At 42.0% G+C, this 18,793-nt stretch overlaps 1 protein-coding gene across 1 annotated transcript; it reads left to right on the plus strand.

Moving 5' to 3' along the window:
• Positions 1 to 3,549: 3,549 nt before the first annotated feature.
• Positions 3,550 to 17,486, plus strand: Start1 (Steroidogenic acute regulatory protein-like). The gene is made up of 12 exons (XM_080285301.1): positions 3,550 to 3,580; positions 4,036 to 4,196; positions 4,597 to 4,677; positions 7,754 to 7,831; positions 9,667 to 9,720; positions 10,350 to 10,482; positions 11,167 to 11,292; positions 12,320 to 12,378; positions 14,512 to 14,664; positions 15,392 to 15,496; positions 16,897 to 17,072; positions 17,264 to 17,486. The coding sequence occupies exons 1-12, from the start codon at positions 3,550 to 3,552 to the stop codon at positions 17,484 to 17,486; spliced, it is 1,380 nt and encodes a 459-aa protein (XP_080141427.1).
• Positions 17,487 to 18,793: the final 1,307 nt, after the last annotated feature.

Consider the following 18,793-nt stretch of genomic DNA (forward strand, 5'->3'; position numbering starts at 1 on the left):
TAGGTTATGACAGCCCCTTCTGCCATTCTATCTATCTATCCATCTATCCATTGCCAGATGCTTTAATCCCATAAGGGGTGGCCACAAACAAATTGCCTCTGTGTCGCCCTGTCCTCTGCCATTTCACTGCCCTGCTCCCAGCTCACACCCAACTCTCTTATATACCTCTCCACTCCATCCCTCCATCTCATCTTTGGCCTCCTCCTTCCTCTCCCCCCCTCCACCTCACTCACATACACTCTCCTCATCAGTCTCTCACTGTCCATCCTCTCCACATGGCCAAACCACCTCAGTGTGTTTCTCCTAACGCTTCCTATCACATCCACATCCACACCACAATGCTCCCTCACTTCCATAATTTGTCTGTCTGTCTGTCTCTCCATGTGACTCCACATGTTCCTCTGAAATAATTCATTTCCACTGCTCTCACTCATGACTTCTGTCCCTCCAACAAGGTCCAGGCTTCATTTCCCTACGTTAGAGTTGGTATCACAATACTGTCACTACGCTTGATAAATCAAACAAGTTGACGTAGTGGAACTTAGCTGAAAACAACAGGGGAAACAGATTTTGCATGAAACATTTATTTACCACCCCAGAAATAATCAGATAAGCATACCGTAACAGACTATCAGGAAGAAGAACTGACTTGGTAAGGTACTTCTACTGCCTGAGGTAAAGCGAATGTTTACCCTAATTGATCAATCAACACACGACAAAAACAAACAGTTGAAAAAAAAATAAAAATAAAATAAAGATCCCATGAAGTAAATACTGTATTGATCAAACTAGCTCACCCAAATTCACCTAACCCACCATAGTTCTACCAGACCTGCATAGTTTTACATAGATACATTGACAAATGGAGCTAGGATAAAAGACTAAACCCTCTCCAACTCCTTATTTATTACATACTCAGCACATAAAAAAAAAAAAAAAAAAAAATAGGGAGCATCTGCTTCCATTAAGCAGGTGGCATCCCACCAGACTGGACCAGGTTCCTTCTTGCAGGGCATATAGCAGGATGAGGAAGTTTGGTTCCCAGGCAGGAGTTGCATCAGGTTCTCTCCACCCAGGGTACCGGTGCCACTGCATGTAGGGATGAGCCCTCAGGGGCAGATGCTTACCTGTGGTTGATGGGTCTGCTTTGCCAGGCATGACTGGGATAAGCAAGTACAATACCATGCTAAGAAAAGCATATTGTAATGGATGTTTGTAGAAGAGAAGTAGCTTGGAATTGAATGAGGCTTTTTTTTTTTTTTTTCTTATGCAAGGAAGAAAGAAGTAAAAGCTAGAAGTCCACACTGTTCCCACCAAGGAGAAGAAAAAAAAACAGTAAACTCTCAACTGTCAAGCGTAAATCAGCCCCTGACCCTCTATCCTAAAAACTTTCCCATGGGTAAAAGATAAAAACTAAACATAAAATACAGTACCGTACAACAAAGTAATGATATAATACAGTAATAAAGTGCTGGTTGGCTACCATTTTCAAGCCAGTTGATACATCTTGACACCAGATATTGCATAGAACCATCAGTTACGCCCTGTTTCAGCACTGGATATTGCATACAGGCAATTTTGCTGAATATTGCTTTAATAGAGCCGAGTCAGCAGCGCCGGATATTGTGTTGGACTGGATATTGCGACAACGAATAATTGAGAGTTTTTTGAATAACAGTCAGATTCAAGATCCATTCATTTTGAGATTGGTGGGCATATTAAGTTTAGCCTATGTTGTTGTATAAGTTGTGCCCCAGGCTCATCTGAATGTGAACCCGATGGACTGCAGGCTGATGTTTTCTGCCTCTTTAAATCCACCATCCTCCTTTTGGGTGAGAGGAAGGTAACGAAGGGATGTTTGTTTGACCAAGTCCTAGGGCTTAAAAGTGGTCCTCCCCAGCATCAGGCCTGTCTTAGATGTGTGGATTGACAATATAGTATCAGTTTATCTGTCTGTTTATCCATTTAATATATTTATCTCTTCATCATTTTATTCACTGTCAAGTGGCAGGGTTGGCATTGATTAAATCAGAATGATTTAATCATGTGATAAAGTCATTTATTTTTTTGCTAAAAAAAATATTTTTTTTAATTTTTTATTTTTATTTTTTAATCTAAAAGTTAACAAAAATAAAATCTGAAGGTTTATAAAAGCTGTGTAAGGTAGCAGATTTTGGAGAATGGTGCCAATAGAAATTGCTACATTGTATGACAAAAAAATATTTTTACATTTGTGTAACTAAATATTGAAATTATTTGTACATCTAAAATAATGAGCCATAAATCAAAAACCAAAGCCATAAGTACAGGTAGGCTGTGCTTGGTCACTTAAGGCCATGTCATATCAGCTTAAGATTTTTCTGTGTAGTACATGGGCATCCGGAGGGGGGGGGTCAAGGGGGGGCAGTTGCCCCCCCCTTGGAATTCCAAAGTGTGTTTCAGTTCTTGTTCATTGATGGTTGAGTGATTTGAGTTGATTCATGCATTCTGTCACTTTATGCATTTGGTGTAAGTCATGTTACTCATGTAAGTATATGCCTATGCCTATTTGGAGTATGTTTATTTTCATATAGCCACACATATATGTGTAATTTCTTTTATTTTGCCCAACCTTACAAAAAATCCTGCGGATGCCTCTGGTGTGGTAATATAATCATCTTTGGAATATGCTGTCTTGATTACCACTGGCACCTCAGCCTTAACCAGTAGTGTACAGACAGGACTTGAGCAGGTTTGTATTTGGATTCTGGCCAGTGGCTTTCTTCCTGAACCATCAGTGGATAGACAGGACACGAAGTTAACAGTATTCAGTATATCGCTTTTAAAATATTAACTATGAAATAAACAGAAAAATAAAATAAATAAAATAATCAAATATTGAATAAATTTAAAAAATCATTGATTTTTTACTTTATTTATTTATTTTTTTTAATCACCAACCTTGTCTAGTGGTCCATTTGTTTATCTGTGTAGCTTTTCATTTATTCATGGTTATCTTTTCATTTATATTTATATTTATCCATTTAGTTTTTTTACCTGTTTAGCTTATCCATTTATTTACCGTAGCTACCTGTTTATCCATTCATTTATTTATACTCTTTTTCCATTTATTTTTCTGTTTATCTATTGACTAACCTCAATCCATTTATCCAACTATTTATCTGTTTATTTACTTACTGGTATCCATTTATCTGTTAAATGTATGTAATGCCAAAATAATAACTATTTATTTATTGCTGTCCAGTTAGTATGTTTATTGCTTTATGTTTATTGTATTTATTGCTGTACATTTCTTACCTGGTGGAGCCAGGATGCTGGGGGCTTGAATAGTGAATGAATGGGAGTTTGGCTTATTCAGTTTAGCAAGCTTTGGTTAGTATCTCATTCTGTCAAGTTATTTCTGACTTTCTGGACCCTGCTTTGCCCATCTTTGGAGGGGAAAGGAAGTCCAGATGATGATGATGATGATGGTGAGGATGATGATGATGAATGATGATGATGATATTTGTTTTTCAGGTCCGTAAAGGACTCCTGTGACAGTCTTGGAAGATGTCCCGCCCAGGCAACCTCTCTGCCCTGGGTGAGTTGAACACCTTCACTGCAGTTATTCGGTGTATCAGATGGATGGATTGGGTGGGAAGAGAGATGGGAGAAGGGAATGAGAATTGGAGGTAGGGCAGCCTGATAGTGGAGAATAGGGTGACTTGGAGGCTTTGTATCAAACTCTTACAGGGTTAAATTATCTAACTGTAGATCTGCTACCAAACAGGTGCTGCTGAAGGTGGGTGGTTACCGTACCATTGACCCTAGGAAATTCTGATTTCTCTTACCTTCATGTTGAACATGATAACAAGAATAGCTGGGGAAAAAAAAAAAAAAGTCCAGAGATAACAAGAGCAGCTGAATAAATTGATGCAGAAATCTGAGCCAAGTTAAGGTGAAAAGAGTATTGTGTTATTTTACGTTCATTTCCTCCTCAGGGCCAAGTTAAGGTGAAAAGAGTATTGTGTTATTTTATGTTCATTTCCTCCTCAGGGCCTGGCAGCATCAACACTGTATCGTCAGACTTCTGGCTGGCTAATCACCTGCCGGGGATGCAGATAAATGGCCGTATGTCTGCCGTACGACGCTTCTTCTGCCTCTTTGTGACCTTTGACTTCCTTTTCACTGGCCTCTTCTGGGCTATATGTGTGCTGGTGAGTTCTTTTGAAGGGTTTAAATCTGAGACATGGTTCAGGTTTATTCACTCAGCTGCACTCAGGCCTTAAATATCCTGTATGATGCTTTTTCTACCTCTTGTATGTGTGCCAGTGAGTTCTCCTGACGGGTTTACATCAGAGGGGTGGTGGGGGTTTTTCCACACGTCCACTGAAGGGCAGATGAGTGGTCACTTAAATATCCAGGTGTTTGTATGTCTGTATATGTTTACAGCAACTTTTGGAAAGTAATTAGTTGGTTTTGGTACTTGGTTTAACTTCTAATCCTTAGGCAACATCAGCAATACTATGGTCAACCTCAATGTGGGGATTCCTTAAGAGGAAATATGGCCATTTTTAGATTAGATTCGAACAGTAATGTCTTTGTTTTTCATTTCAGATTGCAAATGGTGGACAATACTCTGCCTTGGTTGAGGAAATTATGAAGTACAACATTCGTACTTCCATATTTGATGTTGTGGTAAGTTTTACATCAATCTCATATTGTCCCATTTAACCCCTACGGGCATGTTTACCGATGTTTTGCGTGTGCCGCGGGGTTATTCGGGCTCCGACAGACTCTCAAAAAATATTTGCCAAAAATCAGTTATTAGTCCTAGAATATTAAAATTAAATATGCTTATGGCACATACCTTCAGCTTTCTCCTGGAATGTTTGTTGAGCCTTCGTCAGTTACCGTAGGACTTGTGGAGACCTCTGAAGTTGGGTAATGAAGTCTCCACTTTACACTACCCGACAACCCGTAATATGATTACCACAGCCAGATATTAACACTATAAACACTACTCTATGATTTTCAAGTAGTTTGGGATCCATACTCCAAAAAAAAACCCACTGTGAAAGCAATGAAAATTACGAGCGCGTCTGACCGTCGCACTTGCACTAGTTCGCTCTTGGTACTCTGTCATTTATTATTCATAAAACCCCTCACACTTTATATTTCTATTACTATATAACACTTATATATATCTACAGTCTTTATCCATAAGTTTCCTTCAGTAGTATTAGTTTATTGTCACTGTAGGGATTCAATTTCTTTCAGTAAAATACGTAGCATTCACTTTCTCGTCCTATATACTAGCATTGAGAGTGAATGTCACTTTCATCTTCACTCTCATAACTCATAGTATTCAGACATGCTAGAGTGAAACTTTCACTTTCATTACTCCTAGGGTATATACTCGTATTCTTATAATACTACTCATTTACATTTCTATTTACGTTCTCTATTTCATTTACGTTATTTACATTTCCATTTTATTTACACTGTGTTATGCACTGTCACTTGAAGTAACTTATAAAACTATATTATATGTTCACGTATATTTACATTCATTACTTTCACTTGCTGTTTACACATTATTTACACATTATTTACAATTCCACTTGCACTGTTTTACTCAATAGAAAGATCGTAGTCACTCTTTTATCAATTGTCAGCCCTTTACCTCTTTCCACACGATGTTTAGTAGGGGGTAAAGGTCACAGGGCCCTTTGCATGGGGGTTAAAAAGTCCCTGAAGTTAGCAAGAAGAAACAGACGTACCTCTACTTCGGAAGATGAGAGTAAACTGATAAGGGAGGGCTGTGGTAGAGGCCTACTTAGGGGATATTCAGTGCTACCAATGGTAGCTCTTGAAACAGCTATGTATAGCACAAATGATTGGCAGGAAATCTAGACAATACATTATAAATTAGGTAGTTCCAGGTGAATGTAAATATCACTTAGGCTTCTCCCTTCCCTCCTTACATGTATATTTATTACGAAAATAGATTAGAGGCCTACTTAGGGGATATTCAGAGCTACCAATGTTAGCTCTTGAAACAGCTATGTCTAGCACTGATATGATTGGCAGGAAATCTAGACAATACGTTATAAATTAGGTAGTTCCAGGTGAATGTAAATATCACTTAGGCTTCTCCCTTCCCTCCTTACATGTATATTTATTACGAAAATAGATTATACAGCATATTTCAAGGGGAAAAAAACAGCGAAAATTAGCGAACGAGTGCACGTGAGGTGTTGTCAGGTGATAATTAGCCAATTCCAGGTGTATGGCACTCTCACTTACCTTATTTCTCTCTTGTATATATTATTTGGTATAAGAATAGGACATAGGGCTTATTTCAATGGATGAAATCAGTGAAAAATTCCAGGGAACATTTACTTAGCTGTAGCACGGCCGGGCAGGCGAGAGGATAGGGTAATGGAGGGGGGGTAGGGAGGGGAGTCAAGAACGGGGAGAAATGGCTAAATTGTCAACAATGATAAGAAACAGGGAAGTGAGCATGGAAGTGAAAAAGTTACTACATGACAGTATTGTGATACCAACTCTAACGTACGGAAGTGAAGCTTGGACGTTGTTGGAAGGACACAAGTCAAGAGTGAGAGCCGTGGAAATGAGTTATTTAAGAGGAGCCTGTGGAGTCACATGGAGAGACAGGCTGACGAATGAGGATATAAAGGAGCGTTGTGGTGTTGATGTGGATGTGATAGGAAGCGTTATGAGGAACACACTGAGGTGGTTTGGCCATGTGGAGAGGATGGAGGGTCAAAGACTGACGAAGAGAGTGTATGTGAGTGAGGTGGAGGGGGAAAGAGGGAGGGGGAGGCCGAGGATGAGATGGAGAGATGGGGTGGAGAGGTATATGAGAGAGGGGGGTGTGAGTTGGGAGCAGGGGAGTGAAATGGCGGGGGACAGGGCGACTTGGAGGCGATTTGTTTGTGGCCACCCCAAACGGGATTGAGGCGTCTGGCAATAGATAGATAGATAGATAGTCAACAATGGATGGGAGTACAGATGAGATTAGGAGTGCTGACTAGTGTTGGACATTGGCAGTACTGATAGATGATACAAGCCCCCACTTGGAAGCCCGGGTGAATTCAAAATAACACAGAATCACAAAAGCGACGCCCCGCGGTATGATCCCTTGCTCCCAAGCGTCACGAAAGTGACGCCCCGCGGTTAAGGGGTTAAATAGGGGTGTATTGTGAGTGAGGAAGAGGGGAAGACCAAGGATGAGGTAGAGGGATGGAGTGGAGAGGTTGGAGGGTTAGAGACTGAGTAGAAGAGTATGTGATCATGATAGAAGGGGAGACCAAGGATGAGATGGAGGGATAGGGTTGAGAAGATGGAGAATGAGAGACTGACTAGAAGAGTGTAAAAAAGTGAGGTAAAGGGGGAGAGGAGGTGAGGCAAACCAAGGATGAGATAGAGGGATGAAATGGAGAGGACAAGGAATAAGAAGCTGGCTAGAAGAGTTTACAGTATGTGAGTGAGGTTGAGGGTGAGGGGAAGGGGAAGACCAAGGATAAGTTGAGGGATGGAGTGGAGAGATATATGAGGGAGGGGGTGTGAGTTGAGGGTGGGCATCTTGATAAGAGGACAGAACAATGTGCAGGCAGTTTGTTTCTGGCCACCCTTCTGGAGATTGAGGTGTTTGGCAATAGCCAGATAGTTCAGTAGGTAATGATTTTGACGATGGTGATGCTGCTGCTGATGGAAACGATGATGATGATGATGTTTTTACCTACAGATGGTGGCTGCATCACGGTTCATCATACTACTGTTGTTCTATGCTTTACTGCACATCAATCACTGGTGGATGGTGGCGGTGAGTATTGTAGTTTATTTTGACACCTTTTGACCCTGTGAATGTGGGTGACATCCCCTTTCACTATGTTCTTCCTGCTGTGTTCCGTTCTCCTTAACTTGTTCTAGAGTTTTGTCCTTTTGTAGCCTGTGTACTGTAAGTCAGTGACAGAAAAAGCCAATGCAACGGCTCTACAATCTTTCCACAGCACTGCTTCATAACTAGCGTCATATTCCATGCAATGCTCTTTTCAGCTTAAGTTGCCTTAGATTTTTCCTTTTTAGGTGGGGGCACTCACCATTCACTCGCCCAATGTAGTGCTGCTCTCAGGTGCCTGCCCTTTCCTCTCTTCCACTTCTGCCTTCCTCTTGTTTCTTTCTTTCCTTTATTCATTCCCCTTCCTTCTGTCTGTGGGTGACTCTACTGAGTGACAAGCCAAATGGTTTCCTGTTCACCAGGAAACGATTTACTATGCTGGATGGTAACCATATAACCTAATCATGGCACCTGGTGGTTTAGTGGGCAATTAAGGCACTCCAGTCAGATTGAGCTGGTGCAGCTTTATATCCAAGGGGTTGTTGGGGTTTATTGGTCATGTAATGCCACTCAGGGATGAGTGAGGCTGGTCACTCTCATCTTAAATGTCAGGACCAACTTGCCTAGCCCTGGGCTTCTATGCTCCCCATGGGGCAACACTGGATTAGATTATGAATGAATGAAAACTCATTTCATGCCTTTTGACTCTGAAGGCAGGTGACGTTCCATTTTAGCACCTTCTTGCTGTTATGGTACCAGCTTTAATTCTGAACATCCAGTTTCCAAAAACCTCCATTTCCCAATATTTTTTCATATAATAGAGGGTTGTTGGTATCACATGTCCTCACCCATTCACTGCATATTTTAAGACAAAGTTCTTTTGTAAACATGTGTAAGAACAGATGATAAATTACTAATGCAAGTTACTTCATTTCATTCACTGTTCAAGGTGCTTTAGACTATTTGTTAAAACGTATTCTCCTGGTTATCATGATTCCATTTTCCAAAATATTCCACTTCCTGTAAAGCTTTTGGAACCATGCATTTCAGATGTGAGAGTTAATGCTATACCAGATTATATTTCAGTATATATATTCATCTGAAAAAAGTCCTCTTGTAATGTAACCAGCTTTTTAAGGCTACATCTAACTCCTCCAGTTTGAGGAGTCTATCCAAGGCTGAATAAAATCATGAAGTGATGACAAAATATAAAACAGAAAATCCCCAGACTAAAGGAGTTAATGCCATCACCTCAAATACATGTTATATGAAGGATAATTTACTTGGAAAAATGAAAGATGGAATACCAAGTTGTAGTGTATTCTTTCAAGACATCTTCAGGGGGTCTGGAAAGAGTAAATGAAAGCTGAGTAAGGGCCAGCCTTGCTTTACAAATCAAAACCTATTGGATGGCAGTCAGTTGTATATCGCTTATGGCATAAGCAAAGTTAGCCATCACATGTAAAAAAATGGCTTATTGTAGGGAGTTGTAGCAGTTGTATAAAGAAATATCATAAGTAAAAAAAGGGATACTAAACTGTTAAGACCATATAAGCAGATGATCAAGTAAAAGTCCATCATATTCCATTACCGTACCCTGATGATATCATGAAAGGCTGGATGAAAGCTTGGTCTTCCATCATTCATTTTTGCTGGTGAATTTTACTTCATATATATATATCACACGTATTTGTGATTTGTTCTTCCTGTCTTTTTTATTTACTCTTGGTGCTGGAAAGGGATGCCTCCCCTAGTGGCACCTATATAACTGAACGGATCCACTGAATATGATGATGATGATGACCGTAACTATTTTTCAGATCACCACAGCTCTCAGTTGCGCTTTCTTCGTTGTTAAGAGTCTTCTGTACCAGGTAAGAAGCCTTTATAGCGCTTTCATCTTACCCTGGCCCAAATTTCCATTCTTTTTTAGACCAACTTAAACCCTGCCTATATCGAAACCAACCTTCACCTGTTTCAACCACCATGACCCAACCAAACAACTTTGTTATATGTCAAACAATGGGAGTGGAAGAGGAATTCTATAACTGGACCACCCTGTATCAGGCTGATAGATGTCGATGAGGAGGAGGAGGATTGATGGATGATATTGATAGTGGTAATGGTTATGCCATTGATGATAATAGAAGTACAGTATTGTGGATAGTGATGATAATGATGATGGTAATTATCATGATGAGAGTGGTGTTGGTGATGATGATGATGGTGTTGGTGATAGTAGTAATGATGATGGTGATGAATATGATAACAGTGATGGTGATGAAAATGATAATGATGATGAGGAGGAGGAGGATGGTATTGATGATAGTGATAACTGATTATGATGATGACATTGATGAGAAGGGCTTTGATGATGATGATGATGATGATAATCGTATTGAAGCTGATTGATGATGATGATGATAATAATGGTGATGAGAGTAAGGACAGTGATGATGAGAATGGATTTGATGATGATGATACTTTCCCCCACCCTCAACAGTGGAGTAAGAAATCGAGCTACCCGTTTGAGGTGACATTACTCCTTCTCTCGTTCTTCATTTCCTGGATTGAGGCATGGTTTGTTGATTTCCGAGTGTTGCCACAGGAGCAGCGTGCTAGGAGGGTTATAGAAGGTAGGTACTTTGTATAGTTTCATTTAATTTTATATATAAAGGCTCAAACATGCTTGTATACGTCACCCTTGGTTACTTAATGGTGGCTGTCCTTGCCGCCCAGTCTCTACTAGTCTCTCTGTTCAGTCCCCTATCCCTGAGGTCACACTGTATGACCTCTTCCCAGGTCTTTTTCAGTCTCCCCCTCTCAACTCTACCCACAGTGTTCACATCTTTCACGCTGTGCTTCCAGTTGTTATCCTCCATCCCCTCCACATGCTCAGAGTTTCTCAGTCTACCCTGTCTCATCACAAGTTCCACCCTTCCTATGCCCAAACCATCTCTATCTACTCCTTCACATAACAACACAAGTATAGTACATTCAAGTCCCATACCTCCTCTCAACTCTCTATTCACAATCCTAACTCCCCCAGGCCTGTCATTGAGGGACATATCATACATTAATTTTTCACCTGATGGAAGTGGACCACTTGTTGCATGAAACTGGATGTGCGTTAAGTATAATTTTCCCTGTGCTCTTTCTTCAGTGCATATAATTTTTCCTGTGCTCTTTCTTCAGTGCATATAATTTTCCCCGTGCTCTTTCTTCAGTGCATATAATTTTCCCTGTGCTTTTTCCTCAGTGCATATAATTTTCCCTGTGCTCTTTCTTCGGTGCATACAATTTTTCCTGCTCTCTTTCAGCCGCCACCAACTACGATCATGGAGAGACGGACCCACTACTGCCACGCCTGGAGAGAGTTAGGGATTACCTTAGTCACTACTCAGAAACCCTGGGGGATTTTTACTCACCAATGGAATCCCCTCTCGGTAATGTCAGCTCGATTTTTTGCACTGTTACATCGTGATCGTTATTGTCATCATCATCATCATCATCATCATCATCATCATCATCATCATGCAATCCCACAATGCCTCATAGAAATAGGAACGTAGGCACCCTGGGTTATGCTACTTAGTCATGACATTTAATAGACAGAGAGAGAGAGAGAGAGAGCACTACAGTGAGTGAGGTGAGTGGATGATGGGCAGATTTTTTTATTTCCTTATATAATTTTTTTTGCTGGAACACAACCCTATCTTAATGTGATTTTCATGGTAGAATTTAGTAATATATCCACAGTGTTATGTGAGGAATTCTGCCCATTTATCTATAGCAGACACCTTAATACCATAAGGGGTGGCCACAAATTGCCTCCACTTCTCTCTGTCCTCCGCCATTTGTCTGCCTTCCCTACAACTCACACCCACCTCTCTCATATATCTCCTCTCCATCCCTCCATATCATCCTTGGTGTCTTCCTCCTGCACTTCCCTTCCACCTCACTCACACTCTTCTAGTCAGTGTCTCAGTCTCCATCCTCTCCACATGGCCTGACCATCTCTGAGTAGTTCTAATCCTTGCAGTCACATTCACACCAGTGCCATAATGCTCTTTCACTTCCTCATTTTTCTGTCTGTAGTTTATGTTCTGTCACCCGTATAATACATCCATTCTTGACATTGATTGAAGTCTACAGTGTTAGGAGAAACACTCTTGAGATGGTTTGGCCATGTGCAGAAGATGTAGAACGAAAGGCTAGCTAGAAAAGAATATGTGAGTAAGGTGGGGAAGGAAGTCAAGGATGAGATTGAGGGATGTGGTGAAAATATATATGAGGTAGGGAAGGTGTGAGTTAGAGTGTGGTCAGCCAAATGGCAGACGACAAAGTGACATGGAGGCAATTTGTTTGTGGCCACTCCTTATAGAATTAGGGTGTGTGGCAACAGATGAATAAACAGATAGGAGTCTACAGTATGCAGTCTTGAATAAATAATTCTGTTTATCTTCTCACCAGGTTCAGATGATGAGGAGGAGTACAGTGCCCAGGGATTTCAAAGAAGACTGACTGCTGAGGTAAATGGTTATCATGTTTTAGTTCCCATTCATATGTTTGACAGTAATAGGTGGGGGTGCCCATCATCCACTCACTTGATGTAGTGCTGCCTGCAGGTGACTTTGCACTGAGTGACAAGCCTAATGGTTTCCTGTAATCCAGGAAACCATTTTTAGTGCTGAATGGCAGCCTCATGCAGTAACTGGATAATGGGGTGATGTGGAGCCTCATCCCATCCTACAGTGGGAAAAGAGGCCTGGATGATGATGATGCTAATTATGTAACATTATTTCCTGTAAAATGAACCTGTCTTAAAAAAGGAGGCTAGCAATATGGGGTTGGTTGTTAGGTCTATCTCTCTCTGTATTTTCAGTCACCTTAATCCCATAAGGGGTGGCCACAAACAAATCACCTCCGTATTACCCTGTCCCCTGCCATTTCACTGCCCTCCCCCCCAGCTCACACCTCTCTCTCTCTCTCTCTTGTATACCTCTCCACTCCATCCCTCCATCTTATCCTCATCGTACCCCTTCCTCTGTCTCCCACACCTCACTCACATACACACTCCTCATTAGTGTCTCACTCTCCATTCTCTCCACATGGCCAAACCACCTCAGTGTATTTCTCCTGATGCTTTTTATTACATCCACATCCACACCACAACGCTTCTTCACTTCCTCATTTGTCAGTCTGTCTCCCATGGAACTCCACATGCTCCACACAAATAACTCATTTCAACTGCCCTCACTTTTGACTTGTGGCCTTCCAACATGGTCCAAGCTCACTTCCATACATTACAGTTGGTTTCACATTACTTCTGCAACGACTTTGTTACTTCCATACTCACTGCCATGTTTCTTATCACTGCTTTCAAAGAACCAGGATCCTTTCTTCCTTGTTGTACCCTTTCAAGCACTTCATCCTCATAATGTCCATCCTCACTGATGACAGTACCCAAGTACTGAAATCCACTCATGTTTTCCATTTTGTAATCGTCCAACCTTACTGTACGTTCAGTGATTTCATTTCTTTCGAAGACCATAACTTTATTCTTCCCTACATTCACCATTAGATTTTGTTTCTTACACACTCACCCAAACCCATTCACCAAGTCTTGCAGTTCGCCTACGTCTTCACTTAACAACACAGTATCATCTACAAACAACAGTACTGGGAGTTTCCAAATGCTGCCCTTACAGAGAGAAATAAAGAAAGGGAGATGCAATGGAGATCTGGCAATGGTTTGAATTTGGTGCACCTGTTGTAGAGTCCAAGGCTGCCCACCATACTTCATCTGGCCTCTGGTTGTAAAGTACCTTTTTTTTTTTTTTTTTTTTAAGGTCAGGATTCCAAGGGTGAGTCAGAAGGGTATGTTACCTTTTCCATTGGGCATGCTGTTGATTTCTTATGCCATTCATGTTTTTTTCTTTTGCCTTACTTTTGGGAACGTACCAGAACCAACTTGTGGGTGGGAGGAAAAGAGGCCTGATGATGATGATGATTGTGACAGTAGTGGTGAGGACGTTGGTAGTGATGATGACAGTACTGAAACTAATAATGATGATTTACAGAGAGAGAGAGAAATAGAGCCAGAGTCCAAAGATCTACAAAAGAGTTTGGTTATGTTGGGTTGTGATGATGATGTAGTATGCACTGTACACCTTCACCTATCACCTGTCTGGGTATGCAGTGGCCAGGTTGGTAGAGAGTTGGTCTGCCGTCTTAATGGATACAGGTTTGATTCCTGGCTGGGGCTAGGAACAGTTTAGAAATGTGATTTTCACTAAAAAAGACTTTACTGATCTGCTAGAAGCCCTGCTGACATGTTGTAAAATCACCCCCTCTAATAGCAGTACACCAGACCTGTATGAGACAGCCTTTCAATGTGCAAATATTGATGGTGGGTTTTAGTACTGAAATCATGATGTCATAATAACACCTCCACTAATACCAGTACACCAGTCTTGCATAGGCCAGCCCTAGTATGCATTCAGTATGGATGGTGGGTTGTAGTGCTGAAATGATGATACATTGAGGTGTGTGGTACAGTATGTAGGAAGACTGCCAGGCCTTATAGAATGGGCTACTAGTTGATCACATTAAAAAAAGGAAGGAAAAAATATGTGCTAATAACTACTGTCCTTATTTTGCAGGAGAGGGAGCTGCAGTCCAAGGCAGGAGAGGCATTACAGCAAGCACTGGAGACATTGAACTCGTCAGGCTGGAAGGTGGAGAAGGAAAGTTCACATGGAGACACTATTTACTCGAAGATTGGTGCAAGAGGAGCAAAAATTTACAAGCTGACAGTTAGTTGAGAGAGGAAGGGTGGGCATTAGAGGTAGAAAGTGTTTGTGTGTGTGTGTGTGCGTGTGTGCGTGCGTGCATGCATGCGCATGCATGTGTGTGTGTGCGTGCTTGCATGTGTGTGCATTGGCTCAGTAGGGGCAGTAGCCAAGCACTTTAATCCCATAAGAGATGGCTACCAACAAATCACCTCCACATCCCCTTGTCTTCTGCCATTTCACTGCCCTTCCTCTAGCTCACACCCTGTCTCATTCTCATATATCTCTCCACTCCATCCCTCCATTTGATCCTTTGTCTTCCCCCCCCCCCCAACTCTCCCCTCACTCACATACAGTTTTTGGTTAGTTTCTCACTCTCCATCCCCTCTACTCCCTCCCACCATTTCATCCTTGGTCTCCCCCTCCTCCTCTCCCACCAGACTCACATGCAGTCTTTTGGTCAGTTTCTCACTTTTCATCTTCTCTGCTCCTTCCCTCCATCTCATCCTTTGTCTCCCCCTCCTCTCCCCCTGCACTTCTCTCTCTTAAACTTGTCTAGTCAGTCTCATGTTCCATCCTCTATACTCCATTCCCTCATCTCATACTTGGTCTCCTCCTCCCCTGCACCCACATACACTACGTCCATGCCGCCTAGCCAGACCATGTCCAAGTATTCCTCTTGACCCCTTCAGTCATATCTACATCATCCCTGGTCCCTCCTACTTTGTTAATAAATGCTTTTTCATTTCAGGGTGTTGTGGACATTGAACCAGGCATTTTGTTCAGTGATGTAGTGAACAACTTTGAGAGTTTTCCCAGCTGGAACAAGGCACTTAGTATGGCCAGAGTTATACAGGTGAGAGAGAGAAAGAGAATAGTGTTAAGAAAATGTTGATTGCCAGTCACTGTATGTTGTTAATGTTTTTGTTGTTATGGGCTCAGGCTTATCTGAACATGAACCCAGTGGATTGCAGACTAATGTATCCCTTCTCCTTCAGTCCACCATCCTTATTTAGAGAAACAGGCAGGGAGTTGAGGAATATTTGTGTGACCAAGCAGTGGAGCCACCCAGTTACGTTGGTCCCACCACGTAAATACATCCCCCTCCAGGATGTCACCATATCTGCGTGAATGTGAAGGAGCGAGAAGTGGTGGTTTCAAATCTTGGTTGGGGCAGGGAACAGTTTATGGATTCGAATTTAATTAAGACGGACTTTACTGATCTACCATAAGACCCGCCAATGTGCCGTAAAACCGTCCCAGCTAATACCAATGCTCCATTGCTGTATAAGACAGCCTTAGCATGTTTTCAGTATGGTCAGTTGGTGCTATCACCGAAGTGGTGACATTTGGATGTGTATGGTACATAGGAGGACTGTTAGGTCTGAGAGAACAGGCAGGAGGACTGTTGGGGCTTAGAGAACAGGCTTTTAAGCCTATGTCCAGAGTCAGACACATTAAAAGAAATTAAGAAGATGGATAGATATGGCAGATGAGTGTGAGAAAGAGTGGTATAGGACCTAATGAGGCTGAGGAACTGACAATTGATTTACAGTAGCTGGAACTGGGTCACTCTCACAACTTGTCTGTTATGTAGTGTTTGCATAAAATTCTTGAGCTTCACTTATGGGGTAGGATAACAGGTGGATGCAGAGAGTGAGAGGTGTGAACATTGAGGGTAGGGTTGCAAGAGGCAAACCAAAAAGACCTGGGATGAGGTCATACATTGTGACTTCGGGAATAAGGGACTGAATAAAGAGGCTGCTAGAGATCGAGCAGTATGGAGACCTGCCATTATGTGACCAGGGCCAATGCATGGAAGCATGTTGAGACCTTTATAAACAGAATGAAAAACGTAGGAGTGCTTCTTGGATTTTGGTCTGATTAGGCCTCCAGTAGAACCACATAGCCATTTAATGAGCTGAAAATGGGTTGTTGGTCATTGTCTGGTGTTTGTTAATTGCACTACAGTTGGAGCTTCGTATTATTCAGCCTTTAGCATGTTCAGGACGGATGGGTAATGTCTGTCTGTTTTCTGTCTGTCTGTCTATATCTAATGCCTTAATCCCACAAGAGGTGACCAAAAGCAAATCCTCTCCATGCCCTCCAGTCCTGTGCCATTTGGCTGCCCTCCCTCCAACTCACATCCTCATCTCTCATAATTAAATATCTCCACTTCATCTCTCCATCTCATCCTGGTCTCCCACCACCTCATTCACATACACTTCTAGTCAGTCTCTTATTCTTCTTCACCAGAAAATAGACAGCTCGACAGATGTTGTATACCAAGTTGCAGCAGAGGGTCCAGGAGGGGTAGTGACTGCGAGGGACTTTGTGAGCGTACGTACATGGAAGAAGATTGAGGATGGGTGGGCCTGTGCATCTGTATCAGTCACACACAAAGATGAGCCACCACAAAAGAGTATTGTCAGGTATGTGTCTTTATAATGCTACTCATGAGATAGTAACTGGTCATCCTTGTCTTAAATATTGAAAGTAAGTAACTGACCTCCAGTCCTCTGCACTCGTTAAGGAACAGGAAAGTATTTTTTTTGGTGGGGGGGGGAGAATGGCACAAGATACGATGATGATGATATTGATGACTTTTTTATTTTTTTCCCAGGGGGGAGAATGGCCCAGGATGCTGGGTTTTTCGCCCTGTGGAGGGAGGTGGGAGAAAATGCTCCTTCCATTGGCTGTTAGACACGGATCTCAAAGGTTGGATACCACAGTATGTGTTGGACCAGGCGCTGACGTTTGCAATGACAGAGTTCATGAGCTGCCTTAGGACACACGCCCCCGTCCTGAAAACCTCCACGGCCCCACAAAGGCAGTATGCCAGATAGGGTGCCCCCCCCCCTCCACACACACTCTCTCTCTCTCTCTCTCTCTCTCTCTCTCACATTGCCACTAAGCATGCAATTTTGCCACAGTCATTTGCAATCCATCATGGCCGGATCAAAGGAAGGAAGGAAATTTGAGAGCTTAACTTTATGCTGTTGTTCACTCTCATCTTAAATGTCAGGACCAACTGCATAGCCCCGGGCTTCTATGCTCCTCTTGGGGCAACATAAGATTGGATGATGGATGGATGGATGAACTTTATGTTGTGTTAGTTTCCTGTTGGTGTAGTGGTCAAGGTGGTGTGGTTGGAGTGGCGCCTTGCATAGGTTGGATCCCAAGAGGTGACTGGATTTTTATCAGTCACAGTGCCACCATGGGAAGTAGCTTGGTTGTCTGTACATCTGTCTGTCTGCATCCATAGTCCCACAAGGGGTGGTTACAAACAAATCACTTCCACATCTCCCTGTCCTCTTCCCTCTGACTGCCCTTCCTCCAACTCAAACACCCCTCATACATCTTTTAACTCCATCCCTCCATCTCATTCTTGGTCCCCTTCTCCACCTCTCCCCCTCCACCTCACTCACATACACTCTTCTAGTCAGTCTGTCATGCTCCATCCTCTCCACATAGCCAGATCATGTCTAAGTATTCTCTTGACACTCTGAATCACAGGCTCCGTATTGATGGTCATTTGCCTGTAAATATAAGTGTACTGTGTTTGCCGAGTCTCAGGCACCTACACCTGTAAGGGATTTTTTTTCTTTTTTTTTTTTTCCCTCAAAGACTAGAAGTCAGCAAGACTTTTTCTCCAAGAAAAAAGAGAGAGAGTGAGAGAGAAAGCCAAGTTCAAGATCCATTCATTTTGAGATGCTTGGACACATTGCATTTAAAAGACAGGAGGTCGTGTACATCTCATTTAGTTTTTGTTTAATTTTGTTTCATTTATAAAGGTTCAAACATCTTTGCATGAGTCAGTCTTAGTCATTTAATGGTGGTTCTCCACGCCGCTCGATCTCTGGCAACCTCTCTCTTATATACAACATATCATGGCTTCTTTAACCTCCTCTTTACAGATGTTTTCTTAATGTACTGAAGCTTCTGTAACTCATTCTTGTCCAAATGATATAGTCGAATGCTTGATTGAATGCAGTAATAGAAAGTTGGTCCAACCATGAGAAGGTTAATGATGACAGTATAAACACTGTTAGGATCAGACTGTCTTTCAGCTGAATAAAATCATCTTGTGTTAGCTGGAATACCATACTAGATTGTTCTGACAGGAGAGGGATGACATGATACTGATGCCTGG

Source organism: Coenobita brevimanus, chromosome 105 (assembly GCF_032717465.1).
Source record: "Coenobita brevimanus isolate Jiangsu-jjx chromosome 105, ASM3271746v2, whole genome shotgun sequence".
In the NCBI taxonomy this organism is placed as follows: Eukaryota; Metazoa; Arthropoda; class Malacostraca; order Decapoda; family Coenobitidae; genus Coenobita; species Coenobita brevimanus.